Source organism: Notolepis coatsorum, assembly GCF_963971535.1.
Source record: "Notolepis coatsorum genome assembly, chromosome: 13".
NCBI classification, from domain to species: domain Eukaryota; kingdom Metazoa; phylum Chordata; class Actinopteri; order Aulopiformes; family Paralepididae; genus Notolepis; species Notolepis coatsorum.
The window spans coordinates 23,099,212-23,125,763 of record NC_140177.1 but is presented as its reverse complement, the minus strand read 5'-3'; the positions used below and the strand labels follow the sequence as shown (position 1 = coordinate 23,125,763).

General features: G+C 43.9%; 1 protein-coding gene across 1 annotated transcript in view; it reads right to left on the bottom strand.

Annotated features, from left to right (window-relative positions):
• Positions 1-6,816: 6,816 nt before the first annotated feature.
• sppl2 (signal peptide peptidase-like 2) overlaps positions 6,817-26,552 on the bottom strand; it is a 56,058-nt gene continuing 36,322 nt past the window's right edge. The window contains exons 11-15 of the mRNA XM_084328116.1: positions 22,590-22,652; positions 22,197-22,296; positions 14,869-14,946; positions 11,199-11,359; positions 6,817-7,437 (exon numbers count right to left, since the gene is read on the bottom strand). Coding sequence (XP_084184242.1) covers positions 7,249-7,437; positions 11,199-11,359; positions 14,869-14,946; positions 22,197-22,296; positions 22,590-22,652 — 591 coding nt within the window. The 3' untranslated portion in view covers positions 6,817-7,248. The remainder of the gene's footprint in view (positions 7,438-11,198; positions 11,360-14,868; positions 14,947-22,196; positions 22,297-22,589; positions 22,653-26,552) is intronic.

The following is a 26,552-nucleotide window of genomic DNA, read 5'->3' as shown; positions in this document are numbered from 1 at the left end:
CTGGAGTCGATCGCGTTCGGTAGAGGCTGTCAGGCTGACGAGGAACGCCTGTGATAGCATCCTCTCCGCTTCGCTGGGGGAAGACGGTTGTAGAGGTGAGCCGCTCCTGGCTGTACTCGTTGAGGAGTCCTGGAGCTCTATCTCCTCGGCGCTCTCCTCATCTTGTTCCGTGCAGAGTTCTCTCTCTGTAGGGTTGTCTTCCTCCCGGGGCTGGTCGGGGACTACTTCTTCGGTATTGGCGGGGGGTAAAGGCATGTCAGCTCCCTCCTGGTCCCCACCGTGAGCTTGGTCAGTTACATTAGAACCCACTAGGGCCTCTGTGGTCGGGGTAACCTGGTCGTTAAGGTCAGACATAATTTTACTTTCTACTTTTACCGCGTTTACCGTTTGTCGAAGGCTAGGTAGTTGACTGACAGCGTAATCCTCTAAGTACTGAGGTGTCTGTCGTCTGCGCCGCGGGCGTTCTACGTTAGGAGGACCGTTTCGTGGAGTGTTCATCATAGGCCATTTCAATATTAATAACACTATATTAATATTACACTAGTTACCCATCCGGCTCGAAGGACCAATTGTAACTGAGGGGTACAATTCCCTGACTGTATTGATAAGTATGGTATCATTAAACCACTACCGCTTTATGTACTTTAACTACTGGCCACACAGTACATGATATAGATATGATGAACACTTTCCCACCATGAAACCAAGTCCACACAAATGTATAAGTCGAATATTTAATATATAGCAAAGGGTATATACAACGTTCACTTAATGACATTTATGATTTGAATGCACTTGTAAGGCAAATGAGTATTCGTAGGCAAATCAACATTGAATGTCCAATCTCTGGTTACGCAGGAAGCAAGTATACAACCTGGTTCTTTAGGGAACTATAGCGATGGTACTTAATGATTATAGCTGGATATACTAAAGGGGGGTCCTGCTGGTTGTAAGTCAGTAGGGGGGGGGGTTAGGAGAGCCGCCGGCGATATCCCATCTGGCCAACGATTTCTTGGGAGAATTCAGAGTGCTGAACACGGTGCCCACAGAACCTTGGTCCACAGATGAATACAGTTGGGCCCTCTTGTAGACGGTAGCTGCCGGTCCACAACGAAGAGACGTGAGGCGACCTCACTCGGGGTAGAGCGCCGTCTCACCTGGACTCCTCTCGGGGGGTAGTTCCAACACTCACCAGTGTTGGCTGTTATCCATGGCATAAATCAAAGCACCCAAAGCAAGTAGATAATCCAAGCCGTGTAGGGCTCGCCGTCGTCCGGGTAAGGTAATCCAATGTGCAGGTCCACTCGTCCTAGCCCAGAACTCCTCGGATGAAAGCACCACACGTGGTCTGCCCAGCCTGGTTAAGACTCTAGATAACGCGAGGAAACGATGGGGGTACTACTCACTGTATAACTCTAACCGAACGATGCACCATACATAATAGACTATTATTAACTTAATAGAAATACGTCCCACTCGACGGTAGTGCAAACTATGACAATCCAACTATTAATCCACACGATGTCTCAATGCCATTCTGAGGCCAAGTTGACCATACTGCACCACACGTGTATCGTGGGTGAGGCTTAACGTCTTGCCACTAGGTTGGAGGGTAAAGAACTAAGGGCTAAGGGACTAAAAGAAAGTTCTACTTTACTTGCGCCATATATATATGCGCTGTGAACAAATAGTACCATTCGTATTTCGCCAGACGTATTCCTACGCGGAACCGGGCTAGTAACGACATGTTCGTCGGCACGATTGAACTTGAACCAAGGGGCTTGGCTGCTGGCGCCAAGTTCTTGTCCAATGAGAGAATGAAACTATTATGGGCTGTTAGTAGACTAAAGGGATATTCAGTGTATATGTACAAGGAATATACAAGGGATATCAAACGATATACAAATACTATTAAATATATATCCATAAATAAATATATATATTCGGTTTAATCTGATCCTTCACAACACTTATCCTAGGCTATTTGATTTGTTATTCTTATTCGTGACCTGTTCTATCTAAATGTTTAATGTTGAGCGATTTGCAGTGTCAAACTTCCCTCGGGATAATAAAAGTACTGTATTTCTATTCTATTCTAAAGCACTGGGTCAAATAACACAGAACCAGGCTCCCAAAGCACTGGGTCAAATAAAACACAACCAGGCTCCCAAAGTGCTCCCAAAGGAACCCCAGCCCAGTGCATGAGATCAAGTGCATTAGACTTCCATTTGCTTGGCCTCGGTTAGCTTCATTAAGCTTGGTCATCGCTCATCGGGAAGAGCAGTGGTGCTGCGGAGCTAATGTGACATGATAAGATAAGATAAGATATTCCTTTATTGATCCCCTTGGGGAAATTCAGGCATCATAGCAGCATGGGGGGGAGGGGTACAGGTAGTAAAACAACACAGTATACAGGTAGTAAAAGACAACACAGGCAGTGTAAACAATTTGATCAATATGGTCAATATAATTTACTATCTGACTAGCTGAGGAATATTCACATTATTCACAGTGTCACATGAGGTGCAGTATGCATGAGGTAGTGTTATAATTTACTATCTACTGAGTATACATTAATCAAAGTACCAGGGTAGTCTACTTTGTCCCCCTTGGGTTCCTATAAGTCCCAGGTCAATGTCTGGTAGCAGTCGCTGTCGCTGCCCCCTGTTGTGGGGCCTGGAGGCTGCTAGTCGCTGCCCACTGTTGTGGAGCCTGATGGCCGCTGGTATGAAGGACTGTCCGAGGCGGTTAGTTGAGTGTCGGGGGGGGGATGAGTCTGTGGCTGAACGAGCTTCTCATCTTGACTAGCTCGTCGTAGAGGGGGTGGTAGGGGTTCTCCATGATGGCATCCAGCTTCCTTATCATCCCCCTCTCTACCATCACCTCAAGTCTAGGTAGCTCGACTCCCACCACGGAGCTAGCCTTCCTCACCAGCTTGTTGAGCTTGTTGGTGTCCCTTGAGTTGATGTAGCCTCCCCAGCATGCCACAGCATAGAAGAGGATGCTGGCCACAACAGACTGGTAAAAAGACTGCAGCAGTTTGTTGCACACATTGAAGGACCTGAGTCTCCTCAGGAAGAACAGCCTGCTCTGTCCCTTCCTGTAGAGGGCCTCTGTGTTGTCCGACCAGTCCAGTTTATTGTTCAGGTGTACCCCAAGGAACTTGTATGAGTCCACCATCTCCACATCCACCCCTCGGATGGAGATGGGAATCGGGGGGGGCCTCTTCTTGCCCCTCCGGAAGTCCACCACCAGCTCCTTGGTCTTACTGGTGTTGAGTTGGAGGTGGTTGCTGTCGCTCCACCCCACGAAGCTCTCCACCAGGGCTCTGTACTCCTCCTCATCATCGTCGGTGATGTAGCTTACGATGGAGGAGTCGTCTGAGAACTTCTGCAGGTGGCACCCGCTGGAGTTGCGGCAGAAGTCTGAGGTGTAGAGGGTGAAGAGGAAGGGTGACAGCACAGTTCCCTGGGGGGCGCCGGTGTTGCTCACCAGTACGTCAGACTGACTGTCCTTTAGTCTGACGTACTGTGGCCTCTCAGTGAGGTAGTCCTTGATCCAGGCCACCAAGCCGTGCTCCAGCTGCATCGCAGAGAGCTTCTCCGCTAGCAGTGACGGCTGGATGGTGTTGAAGGCGCTGGAGAAATCAGCTACTAGGGCCTGTTCAGACAGCACCACAGCCTGTTCAGACAGCACCAGGGCCCGTTCAGACAGCACCACAGCCTGTTCAGACAGCACCAGGGCCCGTTCAGACAGCACTAGGGCCCGTTCAGACAGCACCACAGCCTGTTCAGACAGCACCACAGCCTGTTCAGACAGCACCAGAGCCCTCGCTCGTACAGCTCAGTCTGTCATCCATGCGCTCACTCCCCCTGAAAGGAGTCGGGGCTTATTCAAATGTTGGCTCTACTGTGTGATTTAAAGGGACGTTCTAACGAGTCTTTGGGAAACATGCGAGCTGGAGGTCAGAGATGTGGAACTATGATATTCTTCCACAGCGCTCTACTCCGAGTGACCGACTTGTGTCCCTTTATGAAGCTACAGGAGTCTCTTTGTGAGGCTGGCGTTTAAACGCCAGTCGACCGACTGGAAGACCGGACTGAATGGAATTTCAAAGCCAACAGTTTGCCCCAAACCACAGCAAAAGGCCAAATCATACTGTGCGCCAGTGAGAAAACACTTAACATTGGTGGTTTTGTTTTTCAGAGGGCCCTGTTGAGTTGATGAGAACTTGTGTTCAAGTCACTTCCACAATGTTAAGCAAAACTAGTTTATATTTAACCTACTATAGGCTACTGGCCTGCAGAAGCTAACCGCAGTAACTATACTGGCCTGCAGAAGCTAACCCCAGTAACTATACTGCCCTGCAGAAGCTAACCGCAGTAACTATACTGGCCTGCAGAAGCTAACCCCAGTAACTATACTGCCCTGCAGAAGCTAACTGCAATAACTATACTTCCCTACAGAAGCTAACCACAGTAACTATACTGCCCTGCAGAAGCTAACTGCAGTAACTATACTTCCCTACAGAAGCTAACTACAGTAACTATACTGCCCTGCAGAAGCTAACTGCAGTAACTATACTTCCCTACAGAAGCTAACCACAGTAACTATACTGCCCTGCAGAAGCTAACCGCAGTAACTATACTGCCCTGCAGAAGCTAACCCCAGTAACTTTCACAAGAAAAAAAAACTATTGTTGTAAACTTATAACTTAAAGACACCATAATAAATAAACACCACGTAGTCGAATACATAGTTTCTTTATTATACTCAAGTCCTCAACAGAGGCACTAAAAACCCACTTGGTGACATCAAACTAGCATATACTGGTGAATAATCTCATCCCGGAAAACATTGTGCTCTGTTGAATGAGTGAGGACGACACTCACCCAGACAAGTCGGCTGCTTTCTTTCACCTCTTGAGACTAAGCTCTTTCACCTTAAAATTTTTGATAATGAGCATTAGAACTGAAAGAACCAAAGAAATCACAGATCTATAATCCTGGACCTTCTTCCTACTGGAACGTATCTATTCTATACCCATTTGACTAAGAGCATGAAGTATATTGCACCATACAGTATGTTACAAATGAAAAATCTTTGGGTCACAAAGGAACAAAGGTAAAAAATAAAATAAAAAAATAAAGCTTAAGGAATACCATATACATTGATGCCATTAACTTCAGTTTCTTCAAATCTGATGGGTAAACGGATATAGAGACAAGAATGAACCAACATAGTCATGTTAGAAGAGGTGCACCGATACCAGGCTAATATACTCGTACCCGGTATCGATGGACAGCTACAGATACCAAGAACTGAGTACTAGCACAAAAACATATGTGACGATAATGACAGTTTGTCAATTCCATCACAAAATAAGACATGGGAGGTTGGGATTTGATAAGAAATGCAGTCGAACACGATTAATATCGTTTTTCGGTACTTGGTATCATTGAGTACTCAAAATGAAAGGTGCTATAGATAAGATTCAGCTACTAGATGTTGCACTAGAGCACCAGCAGTTGTCATTTATCCAATCGGGTACATTTCACCTGGGGGACAACATGGCTGAAACATGTAAACATTCATTTTGGATCCGCAAGTTTTTTTTTTTTTTAAATGATAACTTCATTCATTAATAGTTTTTTTTGGGGGGGGGGGGGGGTACTTTTATTCCGCACCTTCTAAAAACATTTTTTTAAGATTACTCTACAAAAGTGTTACCTATAGCAGCACCTTAAGTACTCAATACTTTTACTTCAGCAAAAAAGTGGTATCGGTGCACCATGACTCATCAGCCTCGTCAAGTAAGAATATTGTGCAAATGTTGAATACAAATTTAACTAAGAGTTCAGGACCACTGGTCACAGATCAGCCATTCACTCCTCTGCTGCTCAGACGCATGTCAAGCTGCAGCACATAGTTTTGAGTAACAGTACTCGTGTTTTTCAATAGTCATTTTTACACAAACACATACTATCTCCAACCATGGACACAGTTAAGGCCAAAACCACATTTCTTTTAAGACAAAATGATGTAACAAAAGAAATCTACTGGAGTAAAACATTTCTAAAAAGAAAAATGTGCAGGGCAACATTGTATCCGTCGCTCCGCCTGTACAGTATAGAACATAGATCACACACTGTATTTAGAATATGTTTAAAAACCAAACTTATAGCATGCAAAACAAAATATATCCAAAGGTAGGAGAAAAGGAGAATACCTAATAATGCTTTAGGTACAAAAAAAACTGATACCTTTTTGGCTCAGTGAAATAACCACGATAGCACCACATTTTTTAAAGAGTATGAACTTCTTCAGCCATGATCGTTCTCATGTAACATAACACTGGCTAGATTGATGGAGTTAACAGAGAGGGGGGGGGGGGTGTGTTTAATGTATTGGACCGGAGAAGTCTCTGCTGAGTGGAACGGTGGTTTAGTTTAGTCGCTTCCACATGTCCGCGTTTCAGTCCCTTCTTCCAGTTAGTCGACCAAATGAGCGACGGGTGGGGGGCGTGGAGGCGGTGTAGTCTGGGTGGAGCAGGTGTAGTCTGAGAGGAGCAGGTGGAGCAGGGAGAGGGTGGGGTCGTGGAGGCGGTGTAGTCAGAGAGGAGCAGGGAGAGGGTGGGGTCGTGGAGGCGGTGTAGTCAGAGAGGAGCAGGGAGAGGGTGGGGTCGTGGAGGCGGTGTAGTCATAGAGGAGCAGGGAGAGGGTGGGGTCGTGGAGGCGGTGTAGTCAGAGAGGAGCAGGGAGAGGGTGGGGTCGTGGAGGCGGTGTAGTCAGAGAGGAGCAGGGAGAGGGTGGGGTCGTGGAGGCGGTGTAGTCAGAGAGGAGCAGGGAGAGGGTGGGGTCGTGGAGGCGGTGTAGTCAGAGAGGAGCAGGGAGAGGGTGGGGTCATGGAGGCGGTGTAGTCAGAGAGGAGCAGGGAGAGGGTGGGGTCGTGGAGGCGGTGTAGTCAGAGGAGCGGGTGGAGCAGGGAGTGGGTGGAGGCGGTGTAGTCATAGAGGAGTGGTTGAGCTCGTTGATCACGTGACCAGCGGCTTCTCCCTCAGTGTCCCCGTCAGTCCAGCCCTGTGTGGATGTTCTCGGCTCGTCCTTCACACCAAGTGCCTTTTAAAATGTCCTTTACCAACCGACACGAGTTCGATTGAGACATTATGTAAAAAAAAAATTATAATAAAAAATAAAACATGAAATGAAATAGAAAATGCCGCTACTAGTAGTCCTTTTCTTTTTTTTCTTATTCAGATTTGTTTTCCTCTCTCTCTGAAGGGGGCGGGTCCAGAGCAGAGTACGGGGGCGGGCCCTCGCTCTGAGGGGGGGCCACTGTGCTCTGTGGCTCAGGGTCGGTCAGGGCCTTCTCTGTGGACGGCGGCGGCAGCGGGGGAGGAGTTTGTGTACAGTTGATTGGTGCGAGCACTATGGCAGGCTGCAGGGGACAAGTCAAAAGAAGGGGGAAAGAAAAGCATTGCAATGAGATACATGTGAAGTGAGTGTCTGACAAAACACTTGACGACGAAGAACAAAAGAGACACCAAAGAGACACGCGTGAAACAAAAGACGAAAAAAAATCATAGTCATTCCTCTGTTCACAAGTAGAACTGAGCTCTGCTCCAATAAATGAGCTTTGATTGGCCAAGGTATTTGTTGTCAGGTATTACTGTATACTGATTGGCCAGGTATTTGTTGTCGGAGGTATTACTGTATACGGATTAGGGATGAGTTAGAATAGAATAGTCGATGCCAGTCTCCACATTCGATTTTCATGTCAGACTTGAATTTGTTTTTTTTATATATCATTTAAAAAAAGATTACATTTTATTTTATTTTTTATAAATACTTTTTTTTTATTGAAGCAAACCATTCGTATTTAATTCCTTTTTATATTTAGAGGCAGCCTAATTTTCATAGCCTAATTGATCTAAAAGATGCACATGCTACTAGGGCGGCTACGTGGCGTAGTGGGCAAGGCGCTCGCCACGAAATCTGGAGACGCTGGGCTCGGCTGTTCGAGCCCAGCGCTCCACATTTGCTTTCAGTTTAGCTGGTCGTCCGTACTAATACACATTGGCCGTATTAGGGGGTGGGAAACTGATGGGTGGGGATCGGGCGTTGTGGACAGCGACTCCTACAGGTCGGTTGGTGCGCCTGCGCAGTAGAATCAGGAAGTGTCGGGGGCAGCGTGAGCCTCCCACGCGTTACTCCTCGCCACTGAGAGATCGAGCTGCGCAGGTGAAAAGATGAGACTGCTGTTACCTCAAGTACCGGAGGGGACTTGTGCTATGTATGACTTAGTCCACATTGCAGCCGGCTTGTGGGAGGCAAGAAACAGCGTTCGTGACAGGGGAGGGTTGAATTGGATGATACGAAATTGGGATGGGAGAAAAATATAGAAAATGGGAGAAAAAATGGATACAAAAAAAAGATGCACATGCTACTGTTTGTTTATTAAAACCGATTGATAGGCCAATGCAATGCTGTGATTATAGGCTACGATGGTGAATGGTGTCATTTTGATTTATTGTCGGGTCAGCTGAGCCGATCAACGTTCTGAAGGATTATCTGAACTTCAGATTCTGAAGTGCCTATTTATGTGCAATACCCTTTGTTTTTGTTGTCAGAAGTATTACTGTATACTGCCTGGCCAGGTATTTGTTGTCAGAGGTATTACTGTATACTGACTGGCCAGGTATTTGTTGTCAGATATTACTGTATACTGACTGGCCAGGTATTTGTTGTCAGATATTACTGTATACTGCCTGGCCAGGTATTTGTTGTCAGAGGTATTACTGTATACTGACTGGCCAGGTATTTGTTGTCAGATATTACTGTATACTGACTGGCCAGGTATTTGTTGTCAGAGGTATTACTGTATACTGACTGGCCAGGTATTTGTTGTCAGAGGTATTACTGTATACTGACTGGCCAGGTATTTGTTGTCAGAGGTATTACTGTATACTGACTGGCCAGGTATTTGTTGTCGGAGATATTACTGTATACTGATTGGCCAGGTATTTGTTGTCGGAGGTATTACTGTAGTAGACTGCTAGAGAACACCTTAGAAACACAAAGCAGAGATGACATCTTAGAAGAAATCCCCAGGCTGCCTGAGTCGCTCCAAAGCAGTACATAGAAACATGCTACCAACGCTACAGAGCAGTATCAATATCTACCTAATGACAGGGAAGGGAAGATTGACTAGTCTACTTGTCACTGTATCTGTTATGGGTGTAACAATACATACAGGGTATCTGCAGGTTTCAACAAGTTACATGCAAGACCTTTTTAATACCACGTAGAGCTAAATGTAATACCAATTTCATGACTATACTAGCAAAAAATAAAAAACACATAGCGACACTGAACTGGCGGCTGCACTTGTGCGCCAATTTAAATGATGTATGCGTTCCATACAAGCTCTCGCCAGACGCACCAAGCTCCCGGTAGCCCCGCAAAAAACAACGACTTCAATACAAAAAACAGTTCATATATTTAATATTGTTTCATCTCCCGAACAATGTAATACCTGTGCAAATTAAATGTAATACTTTTTAATACCCCGCAGATACCCTGATATAGATTCAATACAATCAATGCAATATATAGTATGTATATATTGATTCAGATCACTAATATCGTAAAACAAATGTGATTCAAAGGAATTGTGCGTCAGGTTTGTCATTTGAGTGTTAAGCAGAGCTTAATAATAGAATTGCACTCCCAAACCGAATTTCAGCTGTACGTTAGTGACTTGATAGAAATGTTGATCAGTGTGTATCGTATCATACCGACCATATGGTACTGAATGGAAGCAAAATGTGCGATTTGACCAAATATCGCTGCTTTAAAGGGATAGTTCCCTTTTCTTTTTTACCCCTAGCCCTATTTCCTACTTACCAATGGTGTTGTTGACCGGTGAAGTCCTTTCTCACCACAACCCATGCTGTTCCTCTGGATATATAGTGAGTATATCTCTGGATGATTAGCCACAAACCAATACAAAGTCAATGGGGGTCACGCCTGAGTAAGTATCTGGAGCTAGCATGAGGAACAACCGACCATATGAATGATTAGCCACAAACCAATACAATGTCAATGGGGGTCGCGCTCCTGTATCTCCAAGCCGACTAAGTATCTGGAGCTAGCATGAGGAACAACATGGATCAAGCCGACTAAGTATCTGGAGCTAGCATGAGGAACAACATGGATCAAGCCGACTAAGTATCTGGAGCTAGCATGAGGAACAACATGGATCAAGCCGACTAAGTATCTGGAGCTAGCATGAGGAACAACATGGATCAAGCTGACTAAGTATCTGGAGCTAGCATGAGGAACAACATGGATCAAGCCGACTAAGTATCTGGAGCTAGCATGAGGAACAACATGGATCAAGCCGACTAAGTATCTGGAGCTAGCATGAGGAACAACATGGATCAAGCTGACTAAGTATCTGGAGCTAGCATGAGGAACAACATGGATCAAGCTGACTAAGTATCTGGAGCTAGCATGAGGAACAACATGGATCAAGCTGACTAAGTATCTGGAGCTAGCATGAGGAACAACATGGATTGTGCTGAGGACTCTGCGGTCTCTACCAATCAACAACCGTATTGCTAGGCAAGAAATACGGCTCAATCAGAAGTATCCCTTTTAAGGTTTCAAATCGTGGTAAAGCCTGAGGTTTTACCCCACTAGTATCCACTAGTATGGTTACTAGGCTAGCTAGCATTGATGCATGTACACAGAAGAATGGAAACAAAATACAAACAAAAAAATTAATGAATAAATCAATTAAAACTCTAAAAGGAACCTTGAACATGAGCAGGATGTTGTAATGGCAGTGTGGAAGGAAGAGATAGAAGCAAGGATGAGATACCTGCATCGACATTCACAGACAGCTGAGCCCTCAGCGCCAGACTAGACCACACCCACAGTCATTAAAAAAGGGGGGCGGAGCGGCGATGGAAGGAGGGGGGGGGGGGGGGGGGGACAGCAAGAACAGAAAGAGGCAGTTGGAACGGGTTGGAACTGGTTTTAAAAAATTTTAAAAATAAAAAATGTACTCAACTTGAAATTCTACTTTACTGTGCGCGTTAACTCTAGAATTGTGCTTTGTTTTGAGGGGAGGGGGGGGGGATTAAAAGTGCTTTTTCACTCCACGGTAGGCACTCATATCAAACAGGTATTCACCACAAATCCACTTCCTGTCCAGAACTGGGGCAGCTCCCTACGCCACAGTGCCACCGCCAGGCAGGTGAGCAGAGTGCAAGGCACCAGGTAGAGCAAGGCCGGCTGGCCCATCTGCATCACGGCCAGCGCCACGAAGGTGATCAGCAGGCCGATCCCGTAGGCTGGAGAGACCAGAGGAAGTAGAGGGTTAGGTCACATTAATACATCCTGTTCCCCATCATCAGCTATAGGCTGGAACAGAGACCAGAGGAAGTAGAGGGTCAGGTCACATTAATACATCCTGTAGCTATGGATATAAAACTATTGCCCATTTGACATCGAGTATCTATCGTTCAATTTGTGAAAAAGAAATAATTGTTTCATCCATACAGTCCCGTTTTATACCGTGGTGAATATGAGTATAGTTTTAGAGTAATTCTGTGTAATCCCAGGAAATGCCACTAAGCAGCGTCGACTCTAGTGCATTCACTAGAAACCGTGCCATTCCTCGCCTGGATCAACAATCAATCTGAAATCAATGCTATATTATCGATATTATGTTTCATCATGCATGCATAAAAGGGTGGGGGGGGGTTTCTATGCTTCGATCGTCACCAACAGAATATGTTACACAGTACATTACAGAGACACGCTCTGATCGCAGGGAAGGAATTATTGGATCAACGCAAGATTGATACCATATAGCACTTACCTTGACTAGGATGTACTGCAAAAAGAATATTCCAATTATCTGATCGCCATTCCAAGTATTGATGTTGATAGTGTTGCCAACATAATCCACCAAAGAACATGAACCGGCGGTGCTTGATTCTCCCCAATCCATGTGTTATAAACGTTACTCCTGCCAGACAAGGAAAACCCGGACCGGACTTTTTAGATCGACGTACAGGCCAAGCCAGAGAGATTCCAAGGATGTGCAATACCGGCCGCAAGGCGTTAGGCGGCGGTATTGGACGTTTGCAATATCAGACCCATTCCCAATGATAACATCAGGCTCCCTCGATGGATTATGAATGGAAATAGCGAATAAAATAAATAACGACCAAAACCCGACTTTTCTCAGGTTTGGCGCTCAAGCGATGGCGAGTTAACCCGACTTATCTCGGGTCTGGCGTCCAATGTGTTAATCAATCATTTTGGGGGGAAAAGCAATACTTTTATTCTGCACCTTTCTAAAAGCTCCTATTTTTTTTAATGATTACTCTACATAAAAGCGAATTCAGGTCTTTGAAAAGCGCTATACAAAATAAATGAATTATTATTATTATAAAAATTATCTAATGCACCTTATGTTACCTAGCGAAATCCCCATTCATTATACTGTAAAATGTACTCATACGAGATTTCTCGTCCTAACTCGCCATGCGTTGAGTGCCAATGACGAGTTCTCGTTATTTAATCGTTATTTCTTTTATTAGCGATATCCATTCATTTTTCATCCATCCAGCCTGATGTTATCATTGGGAATGGCTCTGAGCTCGAAAAGGGCAAATACTGCCTCCTATCGTCTCCCGGATGGTAATGCACATCATTGGATTGGATTGAGTGGCCATGTGCATCAGAAAAAAAGTCCAGCCCATCTCTGGCAAGCAGTGTCTGTTACCACATTCACTGGGGAGGCTCGGAGCAGCTTTTGACTGTGTTTCAGACTATAACGTTGGATCAATAAATGCGATCAATATTTGGAATGGCGATCAGGAATTGGATTAATCTTTTTGCAGAACATCTGATGTAAGGTAAGGACTCTATTTTACCAGTATTGGGTTAATAAGATGTTTTTTTCATAGCGATCACAACGTTTCTGTGTGTGTGTGTGTGTGTGTGTGTGTGTGTGTGTGTGTGTGCGTGCGTGTATGACGTTAGCGCTGACCAGGTCATGGATAATAGATTTTTCAGCCCGCTTCTCTAGCGTGCATAAATACACATATACTATCGATAATCTAGCGTTTATTTGAAAACGATTCATAAATCAGCCGAAAAATTACAACGTGTTTTGTGTATTCCACTAAAGGGCTATTATCGCGGAATTTCTCTGAAATTACTAGAACTCTCCGAAACTATACTTGTATTCAAACCGGTATAAAGCGGAAATGTACCAATGAAAAAACAATCTGTTTCGTACATGTTGACTGCAAACAAGTCATTGATAAGCGAGGGGTGTTTTAGACCCATAGCCATAATTTAAGATATAGTTTAAGCGTTCGCAAATATCCCCGACCTCCCATTGACTAAAGCGCTGGCACTCAAGGGGTTATCTGGGCAAAGGGGCGTGGCAGGGGGGGGGGCAGTCCGGCCTCCACCAGACCTAGGTGTTCAGCAGTCTGATGGAGGTTGGCACGGAGCTACCTAAGCCCCTTTTGTTTAATGATGAAGCTCTGTATCGACGGCCTGAGGGCATTAGTTTGTAATGGGTGTGAAGGGTGTGTGTGTTGTCTTCAACTATTTGGGAGGCCTTTTTAACTTGTGGATGCTGCTGAGTGGCTCCTGGTCCTTCCCAATTATCTTGCCGCTGATCTTAACAACCCTGTCAAGAGGTTTCCGGTTGATGGCACGCATCACTCCAAACCATGATGTAATGTTAAAGGACATTATCAATTCCACAAAGGAGTTGTAGAAAGCCTGCAGGATTGATGGTCGGACCTGAAACTTCCTCATCTTCCTGAGGAAGAACAGTCGCTGTTGCCACTTGGAGTGGATGTTATCTGTGTTGGTCTTGAAGGTGAGCTTATGGTCGATGGTGGTGCCAAGATATTTGTACTCCTATTTTCTGGCCATTTATCTCCAGAGCCGGGGGAGTTGTGGGGTCACGCCTGAAGTCCACCAGCAGTTCCTTCGTTTTGCTGGGGTTTAGGTCCAGGAAATTTGATGAATAGCATCTCAGGGTCTGAGCTGCTACAGTCGTCGGTGTACAGAGTGAACAGGACTGGTGAGATGACAGGCTGTGGTGCCCCGGTGGATACCGTTCTGTTGGAGCTGTAGTTGCCGTTGAATCTAACGGTCTGGTGTCTATTTGTGAGGAAGGAGAGAATGAGCAGTATGAGGTGGGGGTTGACATTCATCCGGAGGAGTTTCTGTCCCATCAGATGAGGTTGCACGGTGTTGAATGCACTTGAGAAGTCCACGAATACCATCCTGACAAAGGACTTGGGCTTCTCCAGCTGTGTGTAGATGTGAGGCAGCAGGAGCAGGGTTATCACTGCATCATCCACACCTCTCTGCTGCTTGTATGCAAACTGGAGTGGGTCTGTGTGCCCACTAACCTCCCTCTGTAGCTGAGGTAGAATGAGCCTTTCAAAGCTCTTCATCACCAGAGATGTTAAAGCTACAGGGCGGTTCTAATTATCATATTGGAATTTCATTCAAAGTAAAACATCTAAAAAGAAATGCAATGCACTATATGAATTTAACTACCAAACTGCTAGTCAAATGTAAATAAAATAAATAAATAAAACATTATTGACATGAGGTGAATGACTGGTTTCCTACTGGTACCACCTATAACGGATAATACAACACAATAAATGCATTTTGACGTGGGAATAATGTGAACATTTTATCATTTATTAACATTCAAATTTAATTCAGATCTGCCTCATTTCAGCCTAATTCACTGTCAAATGGCCCCGGAATGATCCCACTGTATGTTCACTGAGTCGCGTCAGTCACCTACCAATAGTGCAGGCCACAAAGTAGATCCGGGAGGACTGCGTAAGGATATCAAACCTGTGGCAGTAGGCTACCAGCAGCCCTGAAGGAAAGACGAGACAAAACAGAAGACTTCAAGTCGCTGCCAAGTAGGCCAGATACTTAACGTGTCCTTCATCTCCACAACACGAGACCGTTTACACAAAATAACCGATAACCGGTGTTAAGCATCAATTGAACTATATCAAACCCGCCCTCTTTTCTTGATCCTCCAATCACGACTGTTGCTTCCCCCCTCGGGAAGAAAAGAGGGCAGGCTTAAGATGGGTCCATTTGATTCTATTCAAATTTCTTGTCATTATACAGCAAGTACAGTACAATGAAAAGACGTTTGGCATCCAACCAGAGTGCAAATGAGTTTTATTATTAGTATGTATAGTGATACAGGTATAAAGACACTATGGTAGTAAGTCATACTGGCGAGCAGCGTAAGTAGTAAGACTATATAAATGCACCATTTAATTATTATTTTAATTGCATATGTACAGAATGATATAGATATAGTATTTACAGATATGTAAAAAGGATTATATGCAGGTATATACAGCATTATTGTACATGCCATCATACAGATGGGTTATAAGTAGGTATATAGAAGAATTATATGCAGGTATATTCAGACAGATATTTATATACACATACACGTATTAGGGCTGTCAGTTTATCGCGTTAATTACACAGCAAATTATCACGTTATGAAAATTAACTCAAAATGTATTAAAAAAAAATGTATCTCATTCATTCCATAAGAACGTAGAATACACATTTACAGACTTTTTTTTAAATATGGTCCATTTGCATGTTCTTGGTATCTGATTCTAGGGACATCTATGGATCTCAGGGAATGTATTCCCAGTGTCAGAAATAAATACTGTGTCTGTTACTAGGCTTGAGTAAATTGTAATGAACCAAATGAGAATATCAATAAATTTTTTTTTATCTTTGACTGTGAATAACACCATGCTCAAATTGACCAGACCTGAAAAATCTAAGCAAATGAATAAATGGAAGATGATTAAACAGAAGGTTTTGTAGATACAGTACTGAATTCTGCCATCCGGACACATGCAATTTGAAATATGATTATAGCATATAGAATATCAGGCATAAAGGGCGGCTAGGTGGTGTAGTGGGCAAGGCACTCGCCACCAATGTGGAGACGCTGGGTTCGCGTGTTCGAATCCAGCTCTCCACATTGTTTTCAGTTTGGCTGGTCGTCCGTACTAATACAATTGGCAGTATTAGAGGGTGGGAAACTGATGGGTGGGGATCGGGCGTTGTGGACAGCGACTCCTACAGGTCGGTTGGTGCGCCTGCGCAGTAGAATCAGGAAGTGTCGGGGGCAGCGTGAGCCTCCCACGCGTTACTCCTCGCCACTGAGAGATCGAGCTGCGCAGGTGAAAAGATGCGACTGCTGTTACCTCAAGTACCGGAGGGGACTTGTGCTATGTATGACTTAGTCCACATTGCAGCCGGCTTGTGGGAGGCAGGAAACAGCGTTCGTGACAGGGGAGGGTTGAATTGGATGATACGAAATTGGGATGGGATAAAAATATAGAAAATGGGAGAAAAAGTGGATAAAAAAAATATATATATATAAAATATCAGGCATAAAATGGTTACCGGTATGTGATAAAAATGCGATTAATTAATTACAAATCCTGTAATTAATTAGATAATAAAAATGTATCGCCTGACAGCACTAACACGTATATGTATATGTATATGTATATGTATATATATATATATATATATATATATATATTAGAGCTGGGCCGTTAACGGCGTTAACGTGCTGCGTTATCGCGAGACTAGTGTCGCGCGATAATATAATTAACGCCGTTAACATTTTTTTCAGCGTTGGGTCTCGTCTGGGACATTCGCGGATGTATACCATACCAACCTGGTCGAACTACTCTGTGTGTGTGTGTGTGTGGGGGGAGGGGGAGGGGCGTGAAGTTCGTGAACACGTGAGCGGGGCATGCGTGAAGCTCATTACCATCAGCTGAGCTGCATGACAATGGCGGACGCTGTGAGCAGAAGAGATATCTATGGTAACATTAAGCACAGTTTGCTTCAGGGGTATTTTATTTTCAAAAAGCTTCCAGATGGAAACCTCGACAAGACGAAGGTGATTTGCACTTTGTGCAAAGCGCAAATGACCTACTGTAGGAGTTCCTCGAGTCTTAAATACCACCTGAGCAAGAAGCATCAAATTGATGTTATGAAGGAAGGTGCCGCCGCGGCCGGACCAAGCACAGCTGCACCGGGGAAAAGTGCTCGTCAAACTACACTGTTTTGAGTGCAACCAAGGCAAGCCCGTCAGCACAGCTGTATCAGCCAAGCTGACTAACCTCCTAGCCCAGTGGATTGCCATCAATTGCCGGCCTATCAGCGTGGTTGAAGATGATGGACTCGAGCTTCTTCTCCGGGCGGCGACAGGCGACCCGTGTTACAAGCTACCTGCGAGGCGAACTATCATGAGGAGAATTCATGACCAACACACCACAGAGAAAGTTGTGAAGGAAAAGAAGTTGGCCGCGGCGTCGTGTGTAGCACTGACTGGGGACCATTGGACATCGGTCAGCAACGATAATTACCTAGGCGTTACTGCACACTTCATCGATGCCAGCTGGGAACTTCACTCGTTCGCCTTGGGTACGTTTGTTATTTAATTTATTTAATTGACCACGGTTAAGTTGGTTTCAGGGGGGACCCTGATGTAAACAAGACAAACGTCTTTCTCTGGTCTGCATCCCCTTAACAATTGTGTGTATTGAGCTGTACTGTATTGTACCCATTCTGCAATCTGTTAATAACATTTTCATTAATTCATTCATTCATTCATTCATTCATTCATTCAGGCTGGATACCCAGCCATCCAACCATATAACCATCCAACTGGCTGAATATTCATTCCAACCTGAAACCAACCCACCGTGGCATGTAGTATTAAATAAAATTAATAAACTTAAACAGATGTGTCCTTCAGTTATTGGTGTAAAGGTTTGGAATTCTCTCCATAGCGAGCTTAAGGGATGTAATATACATTTTAAAAATTGTCAGTATGAAAGTCAAATGTGATCTGAATAGTGAGATATTTTATTTTATTTTTATTCTTTATTATTATTATCATTTAATTTGTTCTTGTTTAAACTGTGGATTGTTTTTCTTGTATATGGTATACATTTTTTACTAGCAAACTTATTCTGATCTACTTTGTCTGTACTAGGTGTGATTAAAACAGAGGAGCGCCACTTTGCAGAGGCGTGTGCCAGGCAGTTTCTGGACGTCGCTAATCAGTGGGAGATAGCCGACAAAATCACCACCATTGGGACAGACAGCGCTCCCAACATGATAGCAGCAGGGAGGATACTGCCATTCGAGCACATGCCCTGCATTGCGCACCTCATACAGAGGGCCATTGTAATGTCCCTTCGGGATAGTGGTTTTGATGGTGTCCTGGCCAAGTGTCGAAAAGTGGTCGGACATTTCAAACACAGTCCGGCCAACACAGATGAGCTGAATGTCCAGCAAGCATCCTGTGAACAAGAGCCAGAGTCACTCGTGCAAGATGTTCCAACACGTTGGAATTCCACCCTTGCAATGATCAATCGTTTGAGGCGCAACAGAGTCCCAGTGCACGCAACGCTGGCCCAGCATAAGCACAAGCTGGTCCTCCCAACAGATGCTGAATACGAGAAGCTGGCAAAGCTGGAGAAACTGCTGGAGCCATGCAGGTACTGTATGGTCTACAAAGATAGCGTGTTCTTAAATTGGCATACAACTTCTTTTAAAAGTCACTTTGTATTTAATTAAGAAATGCATGCCCTTAAATACTATAAATGATTCAGAATCAGAACTTATAAAAGTGTAATCTTAGTTAAAGTGTGTGTGTGTGTGTGTGTGTGTGTGTTTCAGAACTTTAAAAAAAGAGTGTAATCTGAGTTAAATTAATTGGCCATATTTTGTGTGTGTAGGTACATCACTGAGCTCCTTGGTGGGGACAAGTATGTATCCTGCTCTGTGGTTCTACCTGCCCTGCGCCACCTTGAGCACGCAATGAAGATCTCGGAGGAGGATCCTGCCTACATTGTGCGATTCAAGAATGCCTTCACCCAGGACCTCAACCAGCGGAGGGAGAAAAGTAACCTGGAATGGCTGAAGGTATGTGAGACTGACTAGAAAATAACTGTATTGTCTGACCATTATAGACTGTTAAGCCAGTAGATTGATCAATGGATAGATGAATGAGTCATGAAGAAATATGGTGGTTGGATTTGCAAAGTTACTTTAATTTTTATTTTTTTCATCATCAATTAATTATTATTTATTTTTGTTCATCAAAGGTAGCTACTGCTGTGGATCCACGCTTTAAGGACCTCAAATGCTTGCCCAAAGCAGAGAGGGGGCCAGTGTGGGCAACACTGAGTGGGTTGGTGAAGGCAGAAGAACCTGCTCTGCAGCCCCCGAGGGAGGAGAACCCTGAGCCACCTAAAAAGAAAACACTAGTGATGGGATCAGACTCGGAGTCTGATGACGACTCACCAGTGCCCAATCTTGTGGAGAGGTACAAGGTAGAGCCAAGTGCCAGCTTGGATCAGTGTCCACTGAAGTGGTGGTCAGACCACACTGCCGCCTACGGTAAGCTGGCCCACATTGCCCTGAAGTACTTGGGGAGCCCTGCCTCAACTGTCCCATGCGAGAGACTGTTCTCTTTATCGGGCCATATTGTGCAGAAGAGGAGAGCTAGTTTGTCACCAGACAATGTCAACAAGCTGGTCTGCCTTAGTGACTGGTGGAAGAAGGAGAAATAGAGACTGATTGAGTCAAGCCATTTGTTTTGTTTTTGTTTAACCTTTATTTACCCAGGGTAGGTTCGCTGAGCACAGATGCTCTTTTTCAGCTACGCCCTGCTTCAGTCACACAGTTCCAATCACACCTGGGAGCTGCCCAGTACAACCACAGTCTGACACTGAGTAACTCCACTGGAGCAGTTGGGGGTTAAGTGCCTTGCTCAACATTTTGTCATTTAGCTGACGCTTTTGTCCAAAGCGACTTACAAGTTCTGTACGACAGGTCAGCAGGAAGGACCAGCAGCAGTACTTTCATGCACTTTTAATTCCCAAGATAAATATATGGCATTGCTTTTGTTGTTCATTTAATTGAGGGATTTGTTTAAGCTGTCTTTATGTCCGCTGATGCATAACAAAGTGCTCTTCAGTGCTGACTATTAGTTGATAAACAACACACTGCTATTCAATGCAGACTATTAGTTGATAAACAACACACTGCTATTCAATGCAGACTATTAGTTGATAAACAACACAGTGCTATTCAGTTAGCTCTTGAAACGGGCCTCCAGATGCTTAAGGCCACCCCTGGTTGGCATGTTCCTTTAACACACATTCTGTCAGATTATATTAACTGATTTCCAGTTTGGTAGTTTGTCACATCACTGGACCTGTCTGTATAGGCCCCTACATGCTCTACTCCACTGTAGTCTACAGACTGATATGTGCTCTCTACTCCACTGTAGTCTACAGACTGATTTAGCCTGCAGACCTGTCTATAATGTGCTCTCTACTCCACTGTAGTCACAACTGAGTAACAATGTTCATCAAAGAGTGCTGAAACTCTCTCTCTCTTTGAAAGTTTGAAATGCGGTACTGTTCTGTACTGATAATATTATTTATTTGTGTGAATAAAACAACACTGAGTAACTCCACTGGAGCAGTTGGGGGTTAAGTGCCTTGCTCAACATTTTGTCATTTAGCTGACGCTTTTGTCCAAAGCGACTTACAAGTTCTGTACGACAGGTCAGCAGGAAGGACCAGCAGCAGTACTTTCATGCACTTTTAATTCCCAAGATAAATATATGGCATTGCTTTTGTTGTTAATTTAATTGAGGGATTTGTTTAAGCTGTCTTTATGTCCGCTGATGCATAACAAAGTGCTCTTCAGTGCTGACTAGTAGTTTATAAACAACACACTGCTATTCAATGCAGACTATTAGTTGATAAACAACACAGTGCTATTCAGTTAGCTCTTGAAACGGGCCTCCAGATGCTTAAGGCCACCCCTGATTGGCATGTTCCTTTAACACACATTCTGTCAGATTATATTAACTGATTTCCAGTTTGGTAGTTTGTCACATCACTGGACCTGTCTGTATAGGCCCCTACATGCTCTACTCCACTGTAGTCTACAGACTGATATGTGCTCTCTACTCCACTGTAGTCTACAGACTGATTTAGCCTGCAGACCTGTCTATAATGTGCTCTCTACTCCACTGTAGTCACAACTGAGTAACAATGTTCATCAAAGAGTGCTGAAACTCTCTCTCTTTGAAAGTTTGAAATGCGGTACTGTTCTGTACTGATAATATTATTTATTTGTGTGAATAAAACAACACTGAGTAACTCCACTGGAGCAGTTGGGGGTTAAGTGCCTTGCTCAAGAGCACTTCAGCGGCATATTTTTTTTTCATTCAGTTAACCTCAAGTTGAACCGTTCAGTCTGCTGCTGTTCCCTTCTGTCACCACTTGGTGTCTCTGTTGCTGCTGTCTGAGAGATGGGAGAACTGCAGAAACTCAGAGGCTCCCTCTCCCTCTCTCTCTCTCCTCTCTCTCTCTCTCTCTCTTTGAAAGTTTGAAATGCGGTACTGATATTATTTATTTGTGTGAATAAAACGATTTATTAAACACAAGTACATCTTATTGAACATTATTTTGATATTTCATTACCAATTATCATAGCAAAACAGCTTTTTCAAACAGTCTGTAATGCATTTTGGAAACGGGAGATGGGCTCATGGTGTAATGGGCCACCTGGCCTGAGAAACGTAAGGAGGAAAGTAAAAGTAAGGACTTACTTCTGGTCATTATTTGGGTAGAACACACATATTTTGAATGCCTTAGGCAGACCTTTTTTTTTTTTTTGAGCCATTTTAATCTAGATTAATCTAGATTAATTCCAGGATTGCATATAGATTAATCTAGATTAAAAAAAATTAATCTATGCCCAGCTCTAATATATATATATAGATATATATAGATATGTGGTCAATATAAATGTATATATATATACACGTATATACAGCACTATTGTACATGCTATCATACAGTTATACGGGTAGACTGTAGTATGAGGTTGGTAGTTATGATTACTATGATTACAGTGTAGGGCAGTTGTAGACAGTGAAAGCAGTAGGTAGGTATAAGTTTGAGTATAGGCAATAGAGATCAAAGTTGAGTATAGCTAACAGAGGTCAAAGGTCAGAGAATGCATTACCTGGTACCAGGACATCGCCGAAGCCCAGCAGGGAGAAGGGCCGGTCACACAGAGCCAGGGGGGAGGAGTTTAATCGAGGCACTTTGAGCACCATGGGAAGCTGAAGCAAACACATTACATTACATTAGATTACATTACACCTCATTACATTAGATTACATTACACCTCATTACATTACATTATACCTCATTACATTACATTATACCTCATTACATTAGATTACACCTCATTACATTACACCTCATTACATCCACGCCTGACTGCGCTGTGAGAGGAACTGGTTTGAAAGAGGAGGAATAGAGTGCACTGTGCACCAAATGTCAGCGCTACATTATTGTAACTAGACCCCTCCCTCACCCACAGGGAACGCTGGAATGCTGAAAACAAGCGCACCTTTTCATGTGTAGAGGAGTCTGAGGGTCCAGCTGCTACCTCCACCATTATGCTTTCTCCACTCTGTAGAGAGAGAGGTAGAGAGAGAGAGAGATTGGATCGACAGTACTCAGTTTAAAGACACAATCCCAGACTTTCTTTGATCATCTAAACAGTACACTGTTTATATTCACAGTATGTCCTGTAGAGTGTTCAGGAACTCATGACTCAAAATACAGGTCTGCTGTAATCTCAAAGTTGCAACCGTCTATATAGCTTTGAAAGTTATGTGAAGATCATGTACAATTGTTACATACTTTTGAGTCCCACAATATTTAAAAAAAAAATTTAGGAAAAGAAAGTAAAAAGGGGTACACAGAAGACACCACACATGGGTTTGGGAGGAAGGAGGGACATTGGAACAGATAAGCCACATTGAGAGGGACCTAGGAAATGGGGGTCTTTGATCAGAATGAAGGACAGAGCGCTTTTGACCAGGAGCTCGACAGCAATAAAAACAGTAAGAAGGCTGGACAAATATGACGAGCGGTTGGGGGTAAAGGTTTCAAACCCCCAAGCCGTCAGGAGGCCTCTCACTAGGAGAGCAATTACTCCTCACCCACCAGCAGGGGACAGGGGGGGACACAGGGACCCCCCGAACGCCTTGGGAGCACTTTATGTAAAGTTTATGTTTTTTATTTATGTTAATCATTATATGTATTCGGTGAAGAGAGCGGAGGCTACAACCGGAGGGGGGAATGAATGTGACATGGGGGGCACTGACAGACGAAAGAAGAAGAAAGATGACAATGGTTAAAGGTATAAAAATGATGTCGTTAAACGTTAATGGAATGAAAAATACGATAAAGAGGGGCAAAGTGATGTTGAAGTGTAAAAAAAGTGAGATGGAAGTGATTTTTCTGCAGGAGACACATTTGGTAGCACAGGATCATGAGAAACTGAAGAGATTTGGATATGAAAATGCATACTATAGTTCCTTTAAACGGAACCTGAGGAGAGGAGTAATCACGTTAATCAAAAACAGTCAAATTTGAATTGATCAAGGAAGTAAGAGACAAGGAGGGAAGGTTTGTTCTGGTGAAGGGAAAAATGGAGGGTCAAATGATTACGTTAGTGAATGTTTATGCACCCCCAGAGAGTGAGAGGGATTTATATGAGACCATTTTTGATATGATAGTGATGGAACTAGAAGGGATATTGATATGCGCGGGAGATTTTAATGTAGTACTGAATCACGACCTAGACACCACGAGTACTAGAAAAGGACGGGCACCAATCAGTAGATATATGAATATTCAGATGACGGAAATGGGAATTACAGATGTTTGGAGGGGGATGCACGCCATGGACAGGGAATACACACATTACTCACACCCACACGTGACATATGCGAGAATAGACTACTTTTTGATGACGACGGGGGACAGTTACAGGGTACGGGAGAGCAGAATAGGAGTAGCGGACATATCGGATCACAGTGCCATATATCTGACAGTAGATCTAGAAGGGAGACGGAGGAACACGATCTGGAGACTAAATGTAGGAATATTAAATAACAAGGGGGTGGTGAGTCAGATCAAGGAGGAGATAGCCAGGTATAAGGAAGAAAATGACAACGGGGCGGTAGATCCGAACATTATATGGGACACACTGAAGGTGGTGATAAGGGGGAAATTGATGGAGAAGACAGCAATGCTGAAGAAGGCCAGAACGGAGACATATCACAATCTGATAGGGAAGCTGAAGAAGCTAGAGGGGAGACACCAGATATCAAGAGAACAGGAAACGCTCGGAGAAATCAAAGAAGTAAAGGCCAGGATAAATAGGGAATTATTGACGGAAATAGAAAAGAAAGCGAGGATCATGAAACAAACGTACTATGAAGGGGGACCAAAAGCGACCAGACTGTTGGCTAGGAGAATTAGGACGCAACAGAAGTTGAACACGATACACACAATAAGGGATACAAAGACTAATGAAATATTGAGAGACCCAGCTGAAATAGAGAGGACATTTAGAGAATACTATGAGAAACTATACACACAGCGAAAAGCAGCGGGAGAAGAGGAAATAGAAGCATATCTGGAGAAGCTAGAGTTACCATCAATAGGGAAAGAACAGAATGAAGAATTAAATAAAATAATTACGGAACGAGAACTGGAAGAGGCAATTAGTAGAGCTAAAAACAACAAATCTCCGGGGAGCGACGGATTCCCATCGGAATTCTACAAGACATTTAGAACGGAATTAGCACCCATGTTAGGGGCGGCGTTCAGACACACGATGGAAGAGGGCAAAATGCCCCCCTCGTGGAAGGAAGCCATAATCACCACGATACCGAAGGAAGGGAAGGATAGAGAATTATGTAGTAGTTTCAGACCTGTGTCCATACTCAACGTGGATTACAAGATGTATACATCGATAATATAAAAGAGATTTGAGACGTTTATGCCAGACATTATAGATGAAGATCAAACTGGATTTATTAAAGGGAGACAGACACAGAACAACGTGAGAAAGACATTACACATAGTAGAGGAGATACAAAAACAAGGTGGTAGCGCGGTACTGATTAGCCTAGATGCAGAAAAAGCATTCGACAGTGTGAGCTGGACATTTTTATATAAAACATTGATGAGGTTCGGACTGAACGGGAGGGCGATGAAGATGATCAAGGCGCTATATCAAGAACCGACAGCGAGGGTTAAGGTGAATGGCAGCCTGACGGATAGAATCAGATTAGAGAGGGCTACCAGACAGGGATGTTGTCTCTCACCAACGCTCTTCGCCGTTTTCATAGAACCACTGGCACAACTGATCAGACAGACCGAGGACATTAAGGGAGTAAGGATAAAGGGAACGGAATATAAACTAGGACTATTTGCGGACGACGTGATAGTATACATGAGGCAACCAGACAAGAGCTTCCCGGCACTGATGGATCTACTGAAGGAATATGGCCACTACTCAGGATACAAACTAAACGTGACAAAGACACAGACCTTAGCATGGAACTATACCCCAACGACGGAAATTAGGGAACAGTACGGGATAAGATGGGACATGGACAAGATTAAATACTTAGGGGTGAACATCACGAGAGGGGTGGGGAAACTGTTTGAGGCGAACTATACACAGATAAATCAGAACATCAAGAGAGACTTAGAGAGATGGACAGTAATGCCCTTGGACTTCAATTCAAGAATAGAGGTCATTAAAATGAACATACTATCAAGGTTACTGTACCTATTCCAGTCACTACCGATACAAATACCACAGAATCAATTCAGGGAGTGGGACAGACTGATATCGAGGTTCATATGGGCGGGGGGAAGACCACGGGTCAGATATAAAACACTACAACTACCAAAGGAAGAGGGAGGGATGGCAGTACCCAGCCTACAAGATTATTACTATGCAGCACAACTGAGAGCAGTGACGTGCTGGTGTAACGACAGATATGAGGCAAGATGGAAAGACATTGAAAAAGAAGGGGAGGGATACAAGGTACAAGCTCTGGTGGGAGATAGGGAACTGTTCAAAGAAAAAGAGGGACTGTTAGATCCTATCACCAAATGCACCTTGACCATATGGAACAGAGTAGTAAAAACACACAAATTAGAGAAGCAGTCAGGGGTTCTGAGATGGATAGCACATGACAAGAGATTCAAACCAGGGAGGCTGGACCATGGATTCAGAAGGTGGGAGAGGGGGGGGGGGGGCAACAGCGATATGCAAAATGATAGAGAAGGGGGAAATGCAAACACTACAAAAATTAAAGGAGAAATTTGGACTAGAAAACAAGGACCACTTCAGATATCTACAAATTAGAGATTACTATAATAAAGAAATAAGAGGGGACAAGGAAGAAGAACAGAATGGAATAATTAGGATGATAGTAAAGGCATACGAAGGAGGGAAAGGAAGGGTAATATCAGCACTGTACCGGGCTATAATGACCAG